Source organism: Lynx canadensis, chromosome B3 (genome assembly GCF_007474595.2).
Source record: "Lynx canadensis isolate LIC74 chromosome B3, mLynCan4.pri.v2, whole genome shotgun sequence".
NCBI classification, from domain to species: Eukaryota; Metazoa; Chordata; class Mammalia; order Carnivora; family Felidae; genus Lynx; species Lynx canadensis.
Window position 1 is genome coordinate 34779740 of NC_044308.2, and position 24508 is coordinate 34804247.

The window sequence follows — 24508 nt, forward strand, 5'->3', positions numbered from 1 at the left end:
TTGAGATGCTCATGTGATTTTCATCCTTAATTCTGTTGATGTGGTATATTACACTGATCAGTTTTCATATGTTGAACCATCCTTGCATTTCAGCAATAGACACCATATGGTTATGATCCTTATAATGTGCTGTTGAATTCAGCCTGCCCCCGGATTATTTTGATTCTTCTTAAAGCAAAAACAGACGTAGGCAGTAAGCTAACAAATAAACATATGATATAATGGCAGATACTGATGGGTATTTATTAAGAAGAAAAGTAAAACAGGGCAGGTCAAGAATGGTAAGAATAAGGGCGCATGGCTGGCTCCGTCGGTAGAGCATGCGGCTCTTGATCTCAAGGTCGTGAGTTCAAGCGCCATGTTGGGTGTAGAACTTACTTTACAAAAAAGTAGTGGCGGGAGTAGAGTGAAGCTGGGGTTGTTTAGATTGGAGATTTGAAAAGCCCTCTGAGGAAGTGTCATTGGAGAAAGTGAGGGAAGAACCTGCAGGCACGGGGGATAAGCAATGGTGGGACTTAGAGTTTCTGAGAAATAGCTGGGAAAGAGGGTGTGAGAGTGGGAACAGAAGATTGTGACAGAGGGTGGAGAGGCTCAGGATGTCCACAGTGGAGGAGAGCACATAAATCCCATCTCCTGAGCCTTAGTGTGAACAGCTCCTTATATGGCTTTTATTACTCATTACAGATTTCCTCCTTTTTATTTCCTTTCCCTTGGCTGTCTATTTCTAGAAAGAATGTGCTTGCTTTGTTAACCAAAGAACAGGGCCTGAATTTTATCCCAGATTTCCTCTGAAGAAGGGTGAAATAGAGTGGGTGGAGTCTCAGGGTCGAGCCAAGAATCCATTGTGATGTCTGATGCGATTTGGGGAAAAAAATAATTGTTTCAAAAATAATATATTATGGAGTGTGACCTTATGTATTTTATAATTAGAATATGCGCCTAATATTTTAAATTTAGTAGGAAATGGATTGCTTAAGTTCAGAACAATTTTTTTTAATGTTTTTAAATTTATTTTTGAGAGAGAGAGAGAGCACAAGCAGGGGAAGGGCAGAGAGAGAGAGAGAGAGAGAGAGAGAGAGAGAGAGAGAGAGATAGACATAGAATCTGAAGCAGGCTCCAGGCTCTGAGCTGTCAGTACAGCCTGACGTGGGGCTCGAACCCACGAACTGCGAGATCATGACCTGTGCCAAAGTCGGATGCTCAACCGACTGAGCCACCCAGGCACCCCAAAGTTCGTAACAGCTTTTAACTGGCAGCATGATCTATAGTGTAGCACTTACCTCCTTCTTCTAAACACTTGTGTTGGAATGTTTTACATTCCCATGAAACAGTTTTCCCAAATTGGTCTTTTTGGAGGAAGCGTAAACTGTCACGCTCTTGTGGTAATACACGGTAAACAACACCCTGGAACTTGTGGATGTTTGTTATTTTCCTTGATAAAGTAAGGAACATTGGTACAAGTATGTTAAACGTCATAAAGAATGTAGAGGAGTAGTCTGCTTTGTCTCCAAATAGAGTGTTATTTACCGTCTACCCCAGTGTTCAATATCTATTTGCCTCGCTAGGTTTTTAATCTATTTTTTAAAAATTCCTGAATCCAGACAATTTGACTTTCCACTGGTAAAATATTTACTTGTTGTATCAGGCAGGGTGCTAAACTTAGACATGAAGAGTACGGAGTTAAATTTAAAATTTGTCGAAAGTATTCATCATGATGCAGTCTATTTAATGTCTTGGCAACGCCTCTTGCTCTTCTCATTTAACATGTTAGGAGACAGACTGGCAGCAGTTGTAAATTGAAACCTGGTTGTATGCAGAGTAAGCCCGGCAGGGGTATGAAGGAAAATGGAGAAAATTTGAAAGCGTCACTCTGTATGTGTTTGTGTATTAAATTAAAGTGTGACACATTTGCTTAAAATAGAATTTTATATCCTGTTTATCAAGGCTGTTATAACTTCACGGTAGATCCGAAGACTGAAACTGGTTTCAAATGTTGTCTTGTGGAATAACCAAATTCGTCTCTTAACAGTGTTGTCATGATGTCACGCGATGTATAATAAGCACGTTTTACAATGTGTTTGAGTCATTTGTCCCCAGTAGACCTGAAATTTATTACTCAGAGGAGAAGCATGCATTTACAGTATATTCTTAGCTGCTCTTTTCTATCACTCAGCTGTCAAGGCCTATGGAATCTAAAATAGAACCTGACCAATGGGAGACCGTCTACCCCTTGTTTACAGGAGGATTCGGAGGTGGACAGTTTTATCATGCACTGCAGCGTCTGGGTTGCAGTGTTGAGGCAGGATGTAGAGTGCTGTGCAGGTTTTCCAGCAGAGTCCCTGAAAGGGACGGCTTTGAAAGACAGCGTCTAAACAATAAGAAACAGGAGGAGTTACGGTACCTGACTCCGGCCGCTCGCAATCAAGTGCTGTTCAGCAAGGAAGATAATTTTCAAGCGGTATGAAGGCGGAGAAGGATCCCGAAGACGAAGAAAATATCGTTAGAGATCCAAGCTAAGTGTAGCACAGCATGAAGATTGTAGAGCAGGAAGATTTGTAAAGCGAGGGACGGATTCACTGGTTAGGAGTTTGTCTGAGGGCGTGCTTTGTGAGCTGCAGAGATTTGTAACCTAAGGCGAAGCCGTTTGCTGCTGGCGACAAGAAACTAAATCCTGTCTATGATGAACTGTTGGTTTTCTTGTGCTCCTAAGAACAGAGTAGGTATCCCTGTAGCGCAGTGTAACAAAAGATTCTTGGTTAGGCTCTCCAAACCGTATTTTTTTAAAGTGGACTACTGTTTTATTAATTTTGGTCTCCTTGTTTACTATCTTTCTGTTTGATTAGTAGGCTGGGGTTAATGATAGAAAACAAAAGTTCTTGTTTCTTTTTCTGGATTTAAGAAGCTCATAATAGAATCTTCGTAATTGAGCAGTGTTTCTGTTAACTGACAGTGGACCGAATGGAAACGGCACTTCGTGAAGTGGAACTGAAAAATCACATGAGAATATGAGACTTTGGTCATGTTTAACTATCTCCTAAAAAGCCTTACTTTAGGATTTTACAATTTTTTTCAGTGTTTTCAATAACTCTTTTCCCCAGCAGCAAGTTTAATTGGAAATAAAACAGATTGTTTTAGCTGCAAGCATAAACTAATCAATTTAGAGCCAGTATTTGTGTGTTAAACGTGACTTAATCCCTTAGGCATTTGAAAACACAGAGTCTCTTAAGCCTGCATCTACTACCACTCCCCAGTTGAGAGTCTGTAAACTGTTTGGTTTTAAAGCTAAAGAAGGGGGTGCCTAAAATGTAGTTTAGACCTTGAGCCAATAAACAGGGCGAGTCTCAGAGTTGACAATTTGTGCTTTTGAAGTTAGGCGGAAGTGGGCTCATCTCCAAATTTAACTGATTTAGAGGCAGCAATTCTGAAGTCTGTGTAGGTACTTGAACCGGATTCCATTGAAACATTTCACTTCAGGAGTGGGTTAAAAATTTAATGTATTTATCTTTTTCTCCTATTCAAATTTCATATACAGTTTCACTTTCTTTAAGTATGTAAGGAAGACATTGCTTATTTAGCTAGAAGACTGGTGATTTTGTGTGGCCGTTTGAAGGAGATAGGTGATATTAAGTAATCATAATGATGAAACATTTAGAGGAAATGCTTCATATAAGAGATTCATTTTTTCTCCCTCAGGGATTTGTTATGGTATTTGTGGACACAGGAATTGTTTTGTAAGCTTAAGTGAAAAATAGGTACATCTTTCTTTGTTCTGGAAATAATACTGGGCTTAGTACAGAATTTAGCAGTAAGTTTACTGTATAATATTTTAAAAGGCTAAAACCTTACTTGTTTAAATAATGTATGTTTTAGTTCTGGGTTCTACATTTCTGCCTACTAAGAAAAAAATCCAAGTTATTGGCCTTGGAATGTCTTGAATATATTTTCTCCAAGGCTGAAAATAACCTTGATACAATTAAGGTATATATCATGTGATACATACTCCTATTTAAAAAATTTCCTTTAATCTTCCTCTTAAATATATGTACTGAGTTTTGTTATAAAAAAATCTTTTTTGTATGTTGAATGTAAAAAAGAAGGGAGAAAATGAAAGTCACCTGTAATCCTATTATTTTAGGATTTTAAAGTAGTTAATACTTTAGAGGCTTGTTTTTTTAAGTTTGTTCTACGTAGAAGTTTCTTTTTATTCTAATATGTAAGCTTAATGAATTGCTTTCTGTGTTGAGACAGAGACAGTGTACGTGTGTGTGTCTGTGTGTGTGTGTCTAATTTGCATTTATAAATATATTCCCAACAGTATCTTTTAAATAAGGTGGGAGGAGGGAGGTGTTTTAAAATGTGTACAGAATTCCACTGCATCTAAGGTCTTGGGAGATAGGTAACCAGAGCCAAATCTGAAAGTATGAGTTAGAGAGTAGGAGAAGGACACATGATTCTGGAAGTCATGAGAAGTCTTGGTTGGGTTTGGCCCCTTATGTTTTTCAATGTCCCTGGAGCCTTGACTTTTCTCATTTGTGAAATGGGGATGATGATTTTAGTTTATGGGGGTTGTTTGTGTAATTCATGCCTGGCACGGGGTACGTCTTCGGCAATTATTAATTCCCTTTCTTGGCTCTGAAGGCAAAGAAAACAGAACGTGAGAAACATGCCCTTTCTCAAAAGCGCCGTTTAAAATGCTTCTTGAATATCAGGTGTTTGGAGAAGCTCTTCTCGTGAAGTCGGCATAGCAGGGAGAAGGAAATGTGGGATGCGACTCGACATTGAGTGATACATTATGCAGTATTGTCTTCCCTCCTCTTCCTTCCTGCTTTAGAAAGTCTTGCTAATATAGTATATAGAGTAGGCCATGTTTACTTTTTTTTTCTTTTTGTAGCATGCAACAGATTGGAATAAATATGATGACCGACTGATGAAAGCTGCAGAAAGGGGAGATGTAGAAAAAGTTTCCTCCATCCTTGCTAAAAAGGGCATCAATCCAGGCAAACTAGATGTGGAGGGCAGATCTGCGTAAGTATTACTGATGCTAACTCCCCCAAGGGGATTTGGGTATGCTCTTGGGACACAAGTGAAATTTGTGAATTGTGGCTATCAACTTATTAATTTAAAAAGCCTTGATCAAAAACCATGCTCTACAATCTTTCACACATTGCTTTTCAGACATCATAGACTAATAACTGTCCTCAATTTGAAAGATTTTCAAGCCAGACAGAGAACGCTAAAATACTGCCCAGTGGTCTGGTTGTTTAGGCTCTATGGCAAACCGTAGCCTGGGTTGTTTGGTGCATTTCTGTGTATCACCTTTTTCATATTCCTTATCCCGTTTGATCCTTGCAGCGGCCCTCTGAAAGCAGTAGGAGAAAGTCTACAGAGGTTAAATAACTTGGTCTAAACTCATGAAAAGTCACAGAGCTGGGATGTGAACCCAAGTTTTCTGTGTTGGAAGAGTTTTCTGTAATTACATGGACTTTTCCTCTCAACTCCCGATCTGTTTTTATATTCGGTAATCATTTTAAACAAGAATGTGTAGAACCGAAGAGGCAGAATAACTAGTGTGTCTTAGGGAGGCACAGGGGGTGATCCCACCCTTTGGCTTTGGGGTCCCCGAGAACGACTACTGGCTTGTTGACCTTCTTACCTTTCCTCCCGCCCCTCCCAAATCTTCTTCACTTGCCTTCCTGTTGAGGGTGGGAGCAGTTGGGTTAAAGGGCAGGTGTATGGTCCGGCACCATGCTCTATAATTATAGCAGTTAAAACCTCTGGGAAACCTTCCAAAGTTAGAGGTGAAAAGTCTCATTTCCTAAAATTCCTCTCAGTCTTTCATGAGTTTATTTAGAATATTATAACTGGAAACCAGATACTAAATATAGAAATGAATATTAGGAAGTGGATAGTGAAAGTTTGATATAGATCAATACGTTAGGATGCTTGTATATTTAAGTACAGGAAACATAGCAAAGCATGACTTAAAAATCAAGTTGGTTTTTAATACCAGTAAGGTTTGAAAAGTTCCAAGTTTTTAAATGCTGTCTCAGTTTTATCAAGTAGGCAGTCTGTGAGCTATGACAACATTAGTTATTTTGAGTCCTGCTCCTATTTTCGCTAAATTTTAAGCTATTTTTAGGGCTCACAGTATAAACAGTAAAAATTTAACATCTAGAAGTGACTTGGTTTTTCGTGTTTCTTTTTTCCCAAATGCCAACGTGTTAGAAGATACAGGAAATCTTTGGGATGAAAATCTTCAGTGAAACCTGATTTCTTCAGTTCTGCCTATCCATGCTTTGGATGTTTTGAATGAATGATTGCTTCAGTTTCTGTTAATGTCTTTTAAATCTGAGGTTCAGTTTGGAGTGAAGTTATTTGTATTGATGGTCAGAGTTATAAAAATCTGGTGTAATTTGATGAACTATGAACTTTAGTTTGTGAAATATGTGAGTAGTTCTAGTCTCTAAGGTTTTCACTGCAGGAAATAGAAGTCTTTTAGGATTCATGGGATAAAATATTTTCCTTTTGCTCCTTGCACACAAACTGTATTCTTCCTAAATTGCATACAAACTGTATTCTTCCTAAATTGCATACAAACTGTATGCTTCCAAAAGCATTTTGTGTATAGGACATGTTGCAAATATGCTTTCTGTATATTATGTAATTACAAAAGTGAGTTCGTTTTGAATGACTTGGTTTTTTTTGTTTTTAATTTTGAAATTTAAGACCAAAGTAACCTGTGCTTCTTGACCTCAGTCCAGTTTCAGAAATGAAATATTTGAAGCCTAGCCATAGTCACTGCAAGGACTTGTTTTCTTCCTGTTCACCTCTCTCCTAGGGTTCAGCCCATTGCCAAAGCAAAATGGGACAGAGTCACCGGAAATCCCCACTGCCACTTGGAAAGTCAGATACCAATTCCTGTCCCTCTGTCCCCTAAGGCTGTCAGAAGTGACGTTTGTTTGGCTCCCAGCTGTTTTCTCTGGAATCAGTAAATGCTCCTTGGCAAAAAATGGCTTCAGATACCACCCTCGCCTCTCTGGGCCTCTCTCCTTCCCTGCATCCTGGTCTAGATATTTTTCACTATCTTGTTAGCTTACTGATGCCCTCACACAGATGTCGTACGGTTTATGTGGTTTTTCCCATTGTCCCGTATTACCTGGGTTTCCTGTTGTGGAAACACAAATACAGGTCTTGTTTTTAAAAAGACAGCTTCTGGGACACCTGGGTGGCTCAGTTGGTTAAGCCTCCAACTTGGGCTCAGGTCAAGATCTCACAATTTGTGAGTTCGAGCCCCATGTCGGGCTCTGTACTGACAGCTCAGAGCCTGGAGCCTGCTTTGGATTCTGTGTCTTTGGATTCTGTGTCTTTCTGCCCCTACCCTGCTCTGTCTCTCTGTCTCTCTCAAAAAATAAACACTGAAGGGGCGCCTGGGTGGCGCAGTCGGTTAAGCGTCCGACTTCAGCCAGGTCACGATCTCGCGGTCTGTGAGTTCGAGCCCCGCGTCAGGCTCTCGGCTGATGGCTCAGAGCCTGGAGCCTGTTTCCAATTCTGTGTCTCCCTCTCTCTCTGCCCCTCCCCCGTTCATGCTCTGTCTCTCTCTGTCCCAAAAATAAATAAACGTTGAAAAAAAAAATTAAAAAAAAAAAAATAAAATAAACACTGAAAAAATAAATAAATAAAAAAAGACAGCTTAAAGTTGATTTTTTTATATTGAAAAAGAGTATTTCTACAAACTAATTTTTCAGATTTCCTTTATGACTCTTTGTATACAAGTTAGTGATCGATATGTCTTCTTTCTGAAGTGTGCTATTTATAGCACATCTGCATTAATAATGCATTGTAGATTTGTTGTGAATTCTGCCCTTTGGTACATCATCAGTGTAATGTTGATCTGTTTTTCCTTTTTTTTTTTTTTAAGTTTATTTATTTATTTTGAGAGAGAGAGAGAAAGAGAGAGAGCGAGTGAGCAGGGGAGAGAGAGAGAGAGGGAGAGAGAGAATCCCAAACAGGCAGAGCCCAACACAGGCCTCGGAAACTCATGAACCATGAGATCATGACCTGAGCCAGGATGAAGAGTTGGACGCTTAACCGACTGAGCCACCCAGGCGCCCCAGTTGATTTATTTTGAAGAAAGAAGTCTTCCAAATTTTTGAGCTAAGAAAGGAAAACAAACAAAAAAAATGTTCCCTCCAAGATTGTTGGGAGACTAAAAATGTTTGCTTGAAGGAAATTACCGTTTCTCAAAAGGTTCTAATGGTGCATTGCACGGTATAATTCCCTACTTTGGTATTGAAAAGAGATTTATAATCTTACAGATTTATAGTGGAATTTAATTCCGCTGTAAGGAGAACTTATCTGATTCCTGTGAACACCGTATTCCTTTAATCAGAAATATCTCTGTCTCTCGAATTCAAATTGTACACAAACCTCCTTTATTTTACTTACTAGTGCTTGGTGTCTGGTTTGCATTTACATCCATCATAATAATACTAGTCGAGACACATGACGGAGTGTTGTAATATCTGGAAGTGAATTTGCAACCTATCTCCAGATTTTGTCTCTGAGCATTTATTTTTCTTTTAAGTTTGTTTATTTAAGAGAGAGACAGCATGAGTGGGGAAGGGGCAGAGAGCGAGAGTGAGAGCGAGCGAGAGAGACAGAGAGAGAGAATCCCCAAAGTGCAGAGCCTAATACAGGGCTCGAACTCGTGAACTGTGAGATCATGACCTGAGCTGAAATCAAGAGTTGGTTGCTTAACCAACTGAGCCACCCAAGCGCGACTCCAGGCATTTAATTATTCAAATATTTGAGGGCCTGTCATCTGTCTGGTACTTAAGTTGGTCTGGGGAATGTACTAGGAAGCAAAACAGACAAAAATCCCTGCTTTTGTTGAGTTTATACTTGAGTAGGAGGAGAGTGACAGATTATAAAGAAAGACTGTAAAGAAAATAAATCTTGAATTTGTGTATTCGATAATACGTAGTTCTCCCTAGAATAAAGGCAGGGATTGGGGAAGTAGGCATACTAAGGCTTCAGGGAATGGGGAATCATAGACATTTTAGATGACGTGGTTATGGAAGACCCCTTTTGAGAGCGTGTTCAGAGTTTGTCTGTATCCAGGCACCTGGCAGAGAGCTTACACATCCTTATCTCCTGGCATCTTCACAGTGGTTATTGTCCTTATTTAGGGTTCAGTTCTATGTTGACCCGATTTCAACATCCTTTGCTAGCAGGCCCTATTGTGTTTACCTGCCAGTTTGGATTTGGTGGAGTATAGTCAATCAGTCGCTGTCTGTTCTTACTGCGGCCCAAAGATTTTTGTACAGGTTGGTTGGTTAATAAATGGGATATTTGGAATACTGTATCTGGAATACTTGATGATCTAAAGTAAGTTTTTAAAGCAGCCTTTACTTGCCTTATTAGGAAGCTTGTGCCGTTATGCCTGTTTGTGTGAAACTTTGCCCAGTCATACAGGTCTGTGAACAAAAGGAAGAATGGGTGGTAGTCGTTGGTACTTTTGGGGAAGATGACTTTTATGGCTTTCCAAGCATTGCTTAGTTTGTTGTCCTGAAGGCTTTTCTCTGCAAGGTTTAATTTGATAATTCTAAAGAGAAGGATTAAGTGTTTTGATTGTCTTTGGCCTTAGCATTCTGCGATAACTTGAGTTGTCTTGGCAGTTTCAGTATGTTTGAAACTAAGCAAAATAATCTGATAGAAGATTTTCCATGCATCTATCAGACTTCTAGCACCAGTGCCTTCGCTACTGAAAAATAAACTGTAGCGTTAGCGGTATTATTGTATACATTTTCTATTATTAAGACTCTTGAACATTGGAATATTCCATTGGTTCTAAGGAGCTATTTCTAGGACGTTTTGGCTCCTTATGTAAATTTGGGTTAAAATTAGTTTTTCAGTAATAAGTGATAGGTTTCTTTTTCTGACATAAAATATATAGGTGTTTTAACGTAGCCTTTAAAACGTGTGTGTGTGTGTGTGTGTGTGTGTGTGTGTGTGTGTTGAATAAAAGGTGACGTTGATGTAACATTTAAGTTGACATTTAGTAGTTTCTGTGCATAACAAATATTTTCTTTTTGTTTAGCTTCCATGTTGTGGCCTCAAAAGGGAATCTTGAATGTTTGAATGCCATCCTTATCCATGGAGTTGATATTACAACCACTGACACTGCAGGTGGGTTTGCCTCCATAGTCAGTTGTGCAACAAAAAGAGAGGACAAGCCTTGTCCACTGCTGATGTTCTTAATCAGACCCGAACGTGACTTAAAAAGAGAAGTCCTTCATTTTCTCTTTTTAAATAGTTAAGAAAAAGTTTACTTCTGAGGTATCGTCGATGGGAAGAGGTGAAGTACAGGGAAGTGCGGAGACAGGGTTGCTGAACTGAAGTCAAGTGCTGGTCTTGGTAGTGTTCCCGAATCCTAAAATTTCAGGTTTTGAAGGACCTTTAGGGGCCATTTAGATTCTACTCCTGTCGCCTCGAGTATATGAATTCTTGCTGTCATGCGGTGGTTCAGCGTTGGGTTGAACATTTCTCGTGACGGGGAACTAACGGCCTCATGACAACAACAGCGTTACCACTAATGATCATAACAAGGAGAGCTGCCACTCACATCACCTGCTACTCTGCTGAGCACACGAACACGTGCCAGCTCATTCTGTCCTCACACCATCCCAGGGAGGCTGTGAGGCACTGAGCCATTCACTGACTTGCCCAGGGTCCTTCAATGGATGAGCTGTGACCGGAGTCTGCTTTTCACCATTATGCCGTGCAAGGAAGCCTGCGCTGTATTTGGTTAGCTACATTTAGAAAAAAAAATTTTTTGTAGACAGTTTGAAGTCTGGTTCTTTCTGTGCTTTCTGCTTACACGTAGTCGTACCCATGTCTGTCTTTCAAACTTGTACAGCCTAAGTTTGTCTGCACATCACAGGATAGACCTTTAAGCATGTGAAGATAGCCATTGTCTTTCTTCGATGCGCACGCTAGTTTTCTCAGGATGACCGCTCTCCGTGTTCTCGACAGCTTATTTCTCTGCAGATCTACTTCGTTATTCAATAAATATAGGAGGTGACCTAGAACAGAGAATTTCCTTAACAACTTTCATATTTTATCCTGTGGTTCCGTGTATAGACAAATAAATACATTACAGTTAAACCAGCATCGTGTTTAGAAATGGAAGGGAGGCAGAGGGATAGAGAGATCTCAGTGAGTTAGTGAGGAAGATCTTCACCTAAAGATGTGTCAGCTTCTAAATCGAAGAACAAACTCTATTTATCTGCCACCTCTGAACGAACAGAAGAATATGTTAATTATTTACAAAAGCATTCCATTGGTGTGGAGGAATATTTAGCTTTAGAAATTTCAGACTAACCGTGTATCTCTTTAGAACTCTTTAGACTTTATTTAGATATTGTGCTGATTCTCATTCAAACAAGCATCTTTCTTATGTATTGTCTGTGTTCTTTCCGCTCTGGGTATTTTTGCCTAGTGGCCGATCTAGTGACTTTTGCCCTCCCGCCTTCAGAGAAGATAGGTTCAGATGCTTTCCCAGGCTCAGCAGACATCATCTCATGTGCAGCATTCCAGCCTACTCTGCTTCAACTCTTTGTCTTTTGTTTTTGCTGTTGTCCAGTTATACTTTTATTTACTTTGGTTTAGTATTTTTCTCCATCGAGCTGTCCTGTCCTCAGGGCAAGGACCTTGTCTCATTTGCTGTCAGATTGTCAGTTGTAGTCCAGATGTGGATATTGGATAACAATTCAATTAAAAAATGGCATGTATTTTATCTTAACCCCTTGATTTGTTACCAGTACAAATGTAGGTGAAAGATAACCAGATTTCAAGTTAGTGTGGTTTGGGTTTTGAGGTATTTGTGACCCAGGTCTTACCAGGTAGGCATTCATAGTGTCATTCATAGTGTTGGGTGTAATTCATAGTGTTGTGCTTTAGATTTTGATGTTTCCTTAATTTCTTTACTCTGTCCTCTCAAGTGGCTGGATTTGGCTAAGGAAATACCTACCTGACATTTTTATCTGGTCAAGTTTCTATGGCAGTTTGTTGAGTACCAGGGACTGTCACCACTGTGCCTTCCCCCACCGTCCCACTCCATACTCTCTCTTACTTTCCATGTAAATGTGACAGTTTTTCTTGTCAATTTTCGCAGTGTAAAAGCTCTAGGAAACTTGTCCATGAACAGTAACAAATTGAAATTTGAAACCATCACATCTGTCTTATTTGTAATTCGGGGATGTTTAGGTATGGATGAGTATGTTGTACCTGTACCCGTTTAAAGACCCGGACTCACTGCTAATTTGTTCTGGATCAGTATTCAGAGTTAATCTTTCAGATGATAATTTCCTTTAAAATTGCACATTTAAAAAAAAATTTGTGTATCTGAGAGAGAGAAGGAGAGAGAGAGCAGGAGGGGCAGAGAGAAAGAATCCCAAGCAGGCTCCACGCTGCTAGCGCAGAGCCCGATGTGGGGCTTGATCTCCCAAACCGCGAGATCATGACCTGAGATCACAAGTCGGACACTTAGCCAACTGAGCCACCAGCCACCCCTAAATTTTCACATTTAATACACATTATATTTGAACAAGTTGTCTTATTTTCAGAGACACAGTCCTAATGAACTTTGAATTTTAGTTGAAAATTAGTTTCTTTGATTTAGGTCTCTTAACTTCTTGCACTTTAGTGTCCACCACTGCCGTCTGGAATTGTTATGAGAAATCTAGGTATGTTTCTCACTCTCTGTCCCCATTCTCTTTTTCTCTTCTCTTCCTCTCCCTCCCTCCCTTCTTCCCTGTGCCGACTTAACTCACTCTGTCTCAGGCACTACTGTGGATATTGGAGATACAGTGATGACTATGGCAAAGTTCTTGCTCTTTATGGATTTATATGTTTAATTTTTCTTACCCCCTTCATTGTGTTGGTGTGTATAGTATCTCTTATTAAAATATCGACCTGAGTGAAAGCGTGCTGATAAGTTAAGTGTCCTGTCAACTAATGTTGGAAAATGAGTCCCATTTCTTTGGAAAATTCACGCGTGAAGGAAATACCCTTCGTGGATGTCTTTAATTATTTCTTTTCTAGGAAGAAATGCTCTTCACCTGGCTGCAAAGTATGGGCATGCATTGTGTCTACAAAAAACTTCTACAGGTAGGCAAAGTGGTTAATACTTCAGCTTATTATTTTGACTACAAATAATAGACGTGTTTTCAATGTGTTTTGGGGAATTTGAGATCAAAGAAAATAGTGGGCTAATTTTGACTTAGTAATATCTTTCCCATCGTTTGTGAAAGAATGTGAACAATAAAGAGCAGAAACTCTGAGGGAAGTGAATCGCATAACTCGGTGTATAAAATAATAACAAAGGCTTGACCTTCCGTTGACATTAGCTGGAGACTGGAGTTTTCTGTTGTCTAGGCTGTGACATAAAGTGATACAACATAGGCTCTATAATTTCTATATAAACATCAGGCACTTAGGACTATATGATATGAATGCCATTAGTTAAACTTGTAGTCAAGCAGTCACAGAATTCCTTGAACTAGTGGAAAGGGTCCCACCATACATTTCCATAAATGTTGTTGCCACGAAGTTTCACAGCAGACCTCCTTTGTTTTTCCTGATTCAGTTCAAATTTTAACTCTTGGTGAGAAAAACACCCAACATAACAGTCTCTGCATCCATGCTATTATAATGTACCATATGTTTTCCTGTTTGGTGAAAAACTCAACTTTACAGTATAATGTTATTTGTTTCATGTCAAAATATTTAGTGGCTTGTCTAGTAGACGTTTAGTTTTTTTTGATAAATGGAATATTTTAAGATTAAATAACAGCTGTTCATTTGAGTCTAGATATTTAACTGTAAAGTAAAACTCTCCCAGATGACTGAGTTTCTGTGTTTTTAACAGTACAATTGTCCCACTGAGCATGTAGACCTGCAGGGGAGAACCGCACTTCATGACGCAGGTGAGCGAAGGTTGCGCTTGGACAGAAGCAATTATTTGTTGAAACGGCTAGGCGTTTAAATTAATTTCAAAGTTTTAACATATATATTTGTATGATTCGCGGAGAAACGACATTACGAAGTTTTTGTTTATGCAGATTTGAAATTTATTTGATTGTACAGCTTAAAAAGATTCAGCCAACGTTTCCAGGCTAGTTTGCTAGATATCCAAAGTCCAAAGATAAATAAACCATGATCCTGCTGTCAAGGAGCTCCAGGCACCGTGTGTGTGTGTGTGTGTGTGTGTGTGTGTGTGTGTGTGTGTGTTATGAGAGGAACAGGGGAACTGGTAGGAGAAATGGGAAGATGACTTTTCTTTTTCTTAAAAACTACTTTTACCTAATTAGCATGTCTGAACATCATTTTTCTCATCTGCAAAATGAAGTTAATGCTAGTGCAGTAAGTGGTTTTAATTAAATCATAAATAGTGCCTGGCATGTAGTAATTTCTTAATTAATGGTGGTGATATCTGTTGGTTTAGGTCTCAGTGCTGATTTTCATGTTTCTATAATGTGCTGTTTTTTTTAAAAAGATTTGTCCTAGTAATTTCACAGAGTTTATTATGCATACTTATGGATCTAAGTTTATCTGCATTATTCTTTAGGTGTCTTCAAGGCAAAGGTTAAGTATGAAAGTATTTTTGGAATGTTCAACAGTCTGACCTCTGGCCTGACTCTTAAGTCTGACATTCCTACATTTTGTTGGAAGGCCAAAGGAAAGAAAAATAGCTACCTTCTCTCTTCATGTTTATGGAATCTCTGCAGTAGAGGAAAGTGGTCTGAATGAAAAATGCAATAAACTGCAAATTTTCCTTCAACTTTGGTATCTTTATTTTAGTTTTTTAAATAATTTTTTAAACGTTTATTTTGGGAGACAGAGTGTGAGCGGGGGAGGGGAAGGGAGAGAGGGAGACACAGAATCCGAAGCAGGCTCTGGGGCTCCGAGCCTGTCAGTATGGAGCCCTACGAGGGGCCAGAACCCATGAAGCGTGGGATTATGACCTGGGCCCAAATCAGACGTTCAACCGACTGAGCCACCCAGGTGCCCCTTTTTTATAGTTTTTAAAAACATTTTATGTGCTTTAGGATAGTCTAATTTTTTACGCGATGATTTTTTTCTTCTTTTCTTTTTGTATAAGATAGTGGTTACTTGCAAAGCATTTTCACATAGATTGTCAGTTGAGCCTCTCAATGATGCCTATGTGGTTTTTGGTCTTGAGGACAAATGTCTTATCCATTGTTCTCTACAGGCCCTAGCTCCGCCTTCTGGGAGGTTCTTCCTTGTCCATTATTCTCTAGGGTCACAGATAAATTGCACGGCAGAGAGCATGTCCTCTGTAGAGGCAGCTTAAGGGCTAGAACAATCATGAGTGTTAGCAGACTGGGCTTCTGGGACCTTGTGTAGTACGGTTCCTATAAAGCCTTGGTGGACTTTCTGGTTTATTCATCACCAGCTACTTCCATACGTCTGTCTTCGAAGTTGTTTTCTGGACACAAAGTTCTTAAGCCTCCTTTATTTCTTGTCCTTATTTGTAGGCTCACGATTCCCTGCCTCATTTAATGGCTGCCACCTTTAAGCCATCTGAAATCATACTCTTGAATGGGATTATAGTATCCTTAAGATGTTGTTTATTCCAAGACTAGATTTTTTTTTCTTTTCTCCTTATTGGGAAGTCCTTGAGAAAATCTGTGACCAACAATAGTTTCTATCTTGCTGTTTGATATAGAGAAACAGTTGGCTTCCCCACATCTCTGAGGTCCCAGCTATCTAGATGCTCTCTTTCCCTTTTATCTCTGTTCATTAACTGGCTGAGTCTTGCTTGACCTCATCTCTTTCTTGTAATACCTCACCAAAAAGTAGTAAGCAGCTGCCAACATGCACCAAATTTTGGCCCTTTTCTATTGCTTCACTTAGAAGGGCTCCATAGACACACGGTACCCCTTCAGTAGTCACCTGGAAAGGCTCCGTAGCCACATGATACGCTTCTATCATGGATGATAGCTCTTTCAAATGTTTTGTCACAGCATGAGAAAAATCACAAGACCTCTAGCCTGAAATATGTTTATTCGCCACCTGGTATCCAGCCACTAAGCCAGTGCCATGTCGTTTAGGTATTTGTTGTAATAGCACCTAACCTCCTTGATAGCAGTTTTGTTCTAGTTAGGGCTAGACTAGGCTGCTGTGACAAAGGCACCATAACATAACAGTGGCTTAAAAAAACCAACAACCTAGCAATTGCTTTCTCTCGTGTCATAGTCCTGGTGTTCAGATTGGCTTGTGCCTCTGTACCATATGGTCATTCAGGGACCCAGATGTCTTCCACTTTGCAGTTCTGCTGTTGCCTAGGGTGTCGTCCTCATCTATAAGGCTGAAGCTGATAGCAGGCACTTGTGTTTTCCTGCTAACAGGAAGGGGAAAGATCACGGAGGAATGTACAAATCACACTTTAAGCCCTAGAGCCAGAAAGTAGCACACGTCACTCCTGTCACATTCCGCTGGTGAGATCTAATGCACGTGGCCATGCCCGCATGCAAAGAAGTCTGGGAACTGTGGTCTCCAGGTGAGCTGCCATGCTCCCAGCACAACTTTATCACCATGGAAGAAAGGGTGACCACAGTTTGATGAACAGCTGTCACTCTCCACCATAGCACCTTTAGTACTGACTTTCCTGGTTCACCATATTGTAATTCTGGCCTTTGCTATGCTTTACACTTTTTCATTCTTACTTTTATTTATTTATTTTATTTTATTTTTTTAATTTTTTTTTTAACGTTTATTTATTTTTGGGACAGAGAGAGACAGAGCATGAACGGGGAGGGGCAGAGAGAGAGGGAGACACAGAATCGGAAGCAGGCTCCAGGCTCCGAGCCATCAGCCCAGAGCCCAATGCGGGCTCGAACTCACGGACCGCGAGATCGTGACCTGGCTGAAGTCGGACGCTTTAACCGACTGAGCCACCCAGGCGCCCCTCATTCTTACTTTTAATTGGGCCCGAATGGTTGTTAATTTTATAATTCCTGAATTAATGTATTCAGCTTCAATTTATCTTTTTTTTTAAGACTGATTTTGTATTTTATATAAAAGGCTTGCTGGATTAAAGACAGCAGAAGTGAAATTTACTTGATTTTCTTATATTTGGTTTTATTCTGTTTAATTTAACACACACACACACCCACACACACACAAGAATGCTGACTTTGTACTTTTGTGGGTAATAGTCTAGTCTTGACTCCTAATAAATACTCATGGGGAGTATTTGTTAATAATAGTATAAAAACTTTTAATAAAAACTCACGGGGAGTTGAAACACAATCCTATTTTTATGAAGTTAACAATAATTCTTTTTCTAATACAAATAATGAACTCCGGTGTTGGTCAGAGGAGAAGCAGTGTGTGGTTTTGTAATAGAATTTTTAGGAAAGTGACTCTGCTTTGCATCATTAAGGGCAGACATTGGAGTCTCTGCTTTTAAAAGGAAATATGAATTATATGAGTCAAACCTTATTTACTGTGACTCTTCTATAAACAACTGAATATGATTCATTGAAAAAATAATTGAGCTAACCCTTCAAGGATTAAGCCACATTTAAGAATACATTCTAAGTAGAAAATTTATTTTTATTTTCCATGTTTACCTGTAGGGTAGCAGCATGTTGTCTTCTGCAAGGGTGACGATATTCCTTAGTCCCAATACATTATACAACATTTATGAAATGATCTTGTCTAATCCATTTTCAGAGAGAAAATGGGTACTTGTACTAAACTGAGAGCAGCTGACGTGAAGCTCGGTAGTTTAGAAATGGAAGAACTTACGCCTTTTATGGACGTAGCAAAGCACCATGTGTCTTACCACCAGATGTTCACCATTTATCATTTTCCTCTGTTCCTCAAAGCCATGGCCGACTGTCCCTCTAGCATTCAGCTGCTTTGTGACCACGGGGCCTCAGTGAATGCCAAAGATGTAGTAAGTCAGTTTATATTCTCATTTCAATCCAAGTATTCTGCCTTTTATGCTTTGGGAGATTTGTTGTCTTGATGCTGTTTTATTTTTCTTGTTGCTTAGGATGGGCGGACACCACTGGTTCTGGCCACTCAGATGTGTAGGCCAACAATTTGTCAAATGCTGATAGATAAAGGGGCGGATATTAATTCCAGAGACAAACAAAACAGGTAACCCTTTTATCACAGCTCTGCAGACTCCAGCTGGATTTGCAGCGACTCTGAAACTCTGCCACTGTGCCTTGGCCTTTCTGTTCCCCCTTAGATCTCCCCTTCCTTGGAATTAGCACCTACTTCTTTTTTTTTTTTTTCCCCTTTTTTCCCCAGAGTCTAATGAAGGAAGGAGAGGGAAATAGGGGAAGATGACAGGGTAAATGTGGAATACAAGCAGTGATTGGAGCCTGTGTTCAGGTCAGAAAACTGAAGAAAGAGGAATCATGTCCCACTTATTTATTTTATTTTTACTTTATTTTTTTTAAGAATTTTTATTTATTTATTATTTATTTATTTATTTTGAGAGAGAGAGAGAGAGAGAGAGAGAGAGAGCGGGGGTGGGGTAGAGAGAGAGGGAGAGAAAGAGAATCCCAAGCAGGCTCTGCACTGTCAGCACGGAGCCTGATGAGGGGCTCGATACCACAAACTGCAAGATCGTGACCTGAGCCGAAATCAAGAGTCAGTTGCTTCACTGACTGAGCCACCAAGCACCGCCCCTATTTTAAAGTCTTCTTAAGTTTCTCAAGTTCTATATATGAGTGAAAACAGATCTTTCTCTGACTTATTTCACTTAGCATCATACCCTCCGGTTCCATCCACGTTGCTGCAAATGGCAGGACTTCATTCTTTCTCATTGCCAAGTAGTATTCCACTGTATATATAAACCACATCTTCTGTATCCATCTGTCAGTGGATGGACATTTAGGCTCTTTCCATAATTTGACTATTGTTGAAAGCGGTGCTGTAAACATTGGGATACATGTGCCCCTATGCGTCAGCACTCCTGTATCCTTTGGATAAATTCCCAGTAGTGCTATTGCTGGGTTGTAGGGTAGTTCTGTTTTTAATTTTTGGAGGAACCACCACACTGTTTTCCAGAGGGGCTGCTGTTAGCCAACTTGACAATAAATTATATTTAAAATAAATAAACAGACAAACATTAAAAAAAATTAATGATGCGCCATCAAAAAAAAAAAAATAAAGGATTAATATGTAAGACCGAACCAAAAAAAAAAAAAAAAAAGTTTTAAAACAATTTTCAATGAGAAATGTGCTCAAATAAGATATGGGGGAGAGGAATAAAAAATTACATCTACAGTCTGCTTCTTCGTTAGTGAATCTTTTGAGAGTAAAGGTTCTTGGGTGTCCTGGAGCTTGCCGTTTTTCTCTTTAGACTTCCCCAACGTGCTCCCTCTCCTTACCCCGCCTGGGCATAGTGCTGTCTCCTTCTCTGAAACCGAGTTCCTTTCTGTACCCCGAGGTTCCCTGCATTTATTTTTGCTTCTGTGTTCGATGTCATTTTATTTGGTGTGCACTAGCCTTTCTGTCTGTAATTCTCCGTTTCCCCTCCTGTAGGTCTAGTGTATTGTGGCACTGCATTAATTCTCATGTTTATGGTCACGCTTCTGACAACGAAGTATCTGAAATGCATCCCATCCCCTAGTTGAAGCATTACAATAATTTATAACAAATTTTTGGCGTTTTGTAAATGATGACTGGTAAAATTTTTGCTTTCGTTTGACTTAATTTTATTCCTCTAAACATGTATCCTGTTTTTTGTATTTCACTAGAGGCAGATAAGTATAATAAAATAGTCTTTAGATGTCAGATTTTATAGTTCTACTTGTTTGTATTGTTCAGACCTCTCAAAGGAGGAAATTCTTAAGCAATTAAATCATTAATGTGATTATTAAGGAAGTGGCTTTTTTGCATTACTTTGTTTTTGCAGATACCATAATCTGGTTCTAAGCATGACTAAGAACATTTGGTTTAAAAATAAAGTTTAGGATCAGAGAGGGATGATCTGGTTAATCCATGTTATTATTATTTTTTAATCTTATATTTTCCCAAGCACTTGAATGTCTCTCTCTCTCTCTCTCTGTCTCTCTCTCTCTCTCTCTCTCACACACACACACACACACACACACACACACACACACACAGAGTAAGGTAGGGCAATATGTATTAAATAGGCTAGGTAGCAGATGGCTTTAAAAATAAATTAAAATCTTAGTTTCTGACACTCTGTATTTCTTTATTTTCCTGTCTTATCTATAACATTTTTTTCCCTAATTAAAAAAACTTTGTTGGTGCCTGGTGGATATAAAATTGTATTCCAGCAACTACTGGGGAGTGAGAAGAGAAACAGAGTATACACAGACTAAGGCAAGAGTCCATTTCCTTAAAAATCCAACGTTCACAGTCAAAGACAGTGTTAGACATAGGATAAGTCACTCCATTTCGTCATGTTTTAGTTTCCTCAGCAGTAAAACAAGGAATGGGACAAAATGATTTCCAGCGTCCTTCCACATCTCCATGATGATTCAGTTGTGTAATTACATTATTACTATTTGCAAAGGGTTTCAGTGCTAATGATCCTATTACGGTGGTCCATGATAATGGGGATAGTTGAGGAAGGTTTATAGAGGAGGCAGGTTTTGAAATTAAGTGTGAGGATGCGAAGGTCCCCGGTTAGGAGAAGGCAAGCTCTTCCAAGGAGAGAAATCAGAACGGGAATCTGATTCTTGTTTTGGAGTAGAAGGGACGCTGTGAAGAGGTTTGCATGATACAAGGTTCAGTTCATGAAGGGACTCGCATAGCGTGGGTTTATAGCTATGGGTTTTGAATGGATGGGTGACAGTATCCGTTTTGGAAGATTTTGCGGCGAGTTCGGCAGCGGCAGCAACAAGCGTATGTAAGGTGATGTGAGGTTTTCAGTTCTGCAAACTAAGACACACAGCAAATGTCTTTGTAAATGTGATGAAGTTAAAATAGAAGCTAAATCTATGAAGTAAAATCAGTATGTATAACAAATATGACTTTTTAAAGTAATACCTATTCTTTTTTTTTTTAAGTTCCTTTATTTTTTTGAGAGGCGGGGTGGGGGGGGAGTGGGAGAGAGAGAGAGGGAGAGAGAGAATCCCAAGCAGGCTCTGCACTGTCATTGCAGAGCCTGATGCAGGACTCAGACTCATGAACCATGAGCTATAACCTGAGCCGAAACCAAGAGTCGGACGCTTAACCGACTGAACCACCCAAGCGCCCCTAATAAGTAATACTTATTCTTTAAGAAGGGAGCCCCTGGAAGGTTTCTGAAATATCTTCTTGGATCTTTCTCAAGGTCTTTTGTGCCTCTTGTCTTCTCTTTTAGAACTGCTCTCATGCTAGGTTGTGAGTATGGTTGTAAAGATGCTGTAGAAGTCTTAATCAAAAATGGTGCTGATGTAAGCTTGCTGGATGCCCTGGGCCATGACAGCTCTTACTATGCAAGAATTGGTGACAATCTGGACATCCTAAGTTTACTGAAGACTGCATCGGAAAATACCAACAAAGGTAGGTAGCAAAGTAACTAGAAATGTCTAGTTTAATAAAGAGCAGCCTTGAAAGATTTAGATGGTGGAACCACGGTTTGTAAGAAGCAAAACCTTACTTCATGATGCACGTCATTGGTCTGTCTCCCTCTGTTCCGCAGCTTTGCGTATTTGATTTTAGCAGTCACTTGTTTGGAGCAGTGTGTTTGGTGCATATATTGGCCAGTTGATTGAGTAAACCCCGTTCTGTGGAGTAAGTTCAATGAGGAGAAAGAGCCAAATCAAGTGCGTTTTACTAGTATATATGTATTTTTTTGATGAGGAGGGATGTAGCGCTGACCTTTTCTACTTAAAAAGTTTTAAAGAAAGAATCCTTGTTTAAACATGTATATAAAATATTCAACCAATATTTCTCAGATACCTGTACCAAGTATTTCTCTATCTTTATGAAAGAGAAATTGGGAAATACAGAATAGCACAAGTAGAATTAGTTACTCATCCTACCATTGAAGACTCCTTATTACTATTTTGAGGAATAGCCTTTCAGTCTTTTGCCTATGCGTAAAATTAAGCTCACTTACAGTGAGCTGCAGGTTATTTTTTGTGTAATAAATGTTGAAGAGTTTTCCCTCCTAGATAAACATTTTGTCTATATTGTGATTTTTATTAATGCATAAAATTCCACATATGTTCTTTAATATTTATTTTTTTTGAGAGAGACAGACAGAGCATGAGTGAGGAAGGGGCAAAGAGAGAGAGGGAGACACAGAATCGAAAGCAGGCTCCAGGCTCTGAGCTGTCAGCACAGAGCCCGACGCAGGGCTTGAACTCAATGAACCATGAGATCATGACCTGAGCCGAAGTCGGATGCCTAACTGACTGAGCCACCCAGGTGCCCCTAAAATTCCATATATTTAAGTTTGATTTAATTAAGCAATTTTCTGTATGTGTCATTTAAGTTTATAGTTTTTACTAATATGCATAAGAATTCAGTGACTGTCATTATGCATAAATGTTTTAGCATATTTTTATAAGTCTTAGGATCAGTTCCTAGAAATTGAATCATGGGTCTCAGGATATACACATTTCTCTAAGCTTTTGATATATATTGACAAATTACCTTCCAATTTAAAAGTGTTTAAAATTTCGCAGTTTGCAATTGCCTCTACTTCCTAGCATTGAATATTATCTACCTCGACATAGTCATAGCAAAAAAAAAAAAAGAAAAGAAAAAAATGCAGGTAAAAAATAGGTCCCTGTCACTTTACCTGTGAAGTAGCAAGCTTTAGAGGAAACTTAAAACTGATTTCTTTAATGACTCAGTTGTGTATTAGGGAATCCATAGTCTGTAATCTATCCAAGTTAACTTGCCATTTTACTATTCCTCTTTCTCCTCTCTCTCTCTCTTTAAATCTTCAGGAAGAGAACTTTGGAAGAAAGGACCATCTTTACAACAGGTAGGTCTTCATTTTATTTTTTAAAAATTATATATATTGTTCAATTTCAGTAAAGTGTTTACAGGTTAGTGATTATACATAACTGTTTTGAGTTTAAGTGCATGCTATTCTCTCTCCTCGGTTAATCATGCCCCTGTAGAACCCAGATATTTAGATCCTGAGGCTTTGATACAATCACTCAGCTTGAGACAGTGAATCTCAATTACAGTGATACAGTCATACAGTGAATATATCCACTGGGAAATAAATCACGTCCTGATTGCCAGCCTTGAGCCTCCAGCCCTTTCAAATATGAGATATTGTACCTTGTGGAGATTCTTAAATGATGAGTTTTAGCCTGGTAGGGCATTAACAGTTTCCTCTACTCTCCCTTAATAAGAGAGCGAAATGTTTACTGTTACGGGAAATTCTTCTAATGCAGTAAGAAATGAAGAAAACAGAATTCAAAACTAATTATATATTGTGATTTCAATACCACTGTTACTATTCTGCTTTTTTGCGCTTTTTGTTTTCGCCTTATCGGTATTTAACGAGGACTTTGAGATACAATGCATGAGATGATTCATACTTTGTACTAACTTGTTATCAAAACACCGTGTCACCCTGGTTTTGTGTCCCTGTCTCAGTAGATGTCTTCCTGTTTTCCCCTGATCTCTTTAGGTTAGAGTAAGGGGGCTGGCGTATTGCGCGGTCACCGACTTGCTCAAAGCTAGCGTAGGCAGCTGTCCTTTTCTGTTGGCTGTTCCCTTCCAGGCTTTCTGCTTTTCTCTAGTGAGAGGAGCCTGAGCACTTGCGAACCCCGGAGAGAGGCCTCAGGTACCCTCTGAGAAGTCCTGATCATCATTCTCTCTGAACATCATTTCTCTTCCTCTCACCAGAATCCGAAAGCTACATTAACGCATGTTCTCCTTTTCCACCCATCAGAATTAAGTCATACTTCACGCATGGGTCACGTCTGCCGTCACTTTACCTTTCCATCTGGAGCAGCCATTTCACCCTTCTCTTCCATTCCTCACGCAACCTAAGTGGGAGTGGAGTGAAAAAACAAACTGTACCCTGTTATGTCTGTATCAGCCATCTTACATGGGATCAGACCAAAGTGATTTCTGAATTACAGAGATAGTTAAGATAAAGAATTGCCAAATATTAATGTGGGAATGGTATTCTGTTTAGTGCTCTAGGAGTTATCTAAGTGAATGCATGGAGTTAATATTCTGCTAGGAACAGTAAAACTCACTTATTCCCGTTACTTATTGAATACATTTAAAAATATCTGCTGTAAACAGGATTTGTTCCTGAACTAAGGGACAGCTAATCCCTGTTATCAAGAAGACCACAGTATAGTTTTCAAAATAAGACTTCTTCAGTTGTTTGCTTAACAGACATCTGTGAGGCACCTACTATATGCCAATTACTGTCCTAAGTGCCATGGAATCATAGTGCTGTGCGAAGTCCCTGCCTCGCGTTGCTCCCCGCCTAGGGAGAGAAATGAAAACCAAGCAA

At 39.4% G+C, this 24508-nt stretch overlaps 1 protein-coding gene across 2 annotated transcripts in view; it reads left to right on the forward strand.

Annotated features, from left to right (window-relative positions):
* The first annotated feature begins 2256 nt into the window (after window positions 1–2256).
* UACA (uveal autoantigen with coiled-coil domains and ankyrin repeats) overlaps window positions 2257–24508 on the forward strand; it is a 47361-nt gene continuing 25109 nt past the window's right edge. The window contains exons 1-9 of one of the 2 annotated variants that reach the window (XM_032593611.1): window positions 2257–2716; window positions 4892–5025; window positions 10100–10188; window positions 13105–13170; window positions 13931–13988; window positions 17919–17989; window positions 18089–18195; window positions 21389–21570; window positions 22968–23005. In XM_032593611.1, coding sequence (XP_032449502.1) covers window positions 10141–10188; window positions 13105–13170; window positions 13931–13988; window positions 17919–17989; window positions 18089–18195; window positions 21389–21570; window positions 22968–23005 — 570 coding nt within the window. In that variant the 5' untranslated portion in view covers window positions 2257–2716; window positions 4892–5025; window positions 10100–10140. Of the gene's footprint in view, window positions 2717–4891; window positions 5026–10099; window positions 10189–13104; window positions 13171–13930; window positions 13989–17918; window positions 17990–18088; window positions 18196–21388; window positions 21571–22967; window positions 23006–24508 lie in introns of those variants that run through there. The other variant, XM_030317797.2, reaches the window with a different exon arrangement.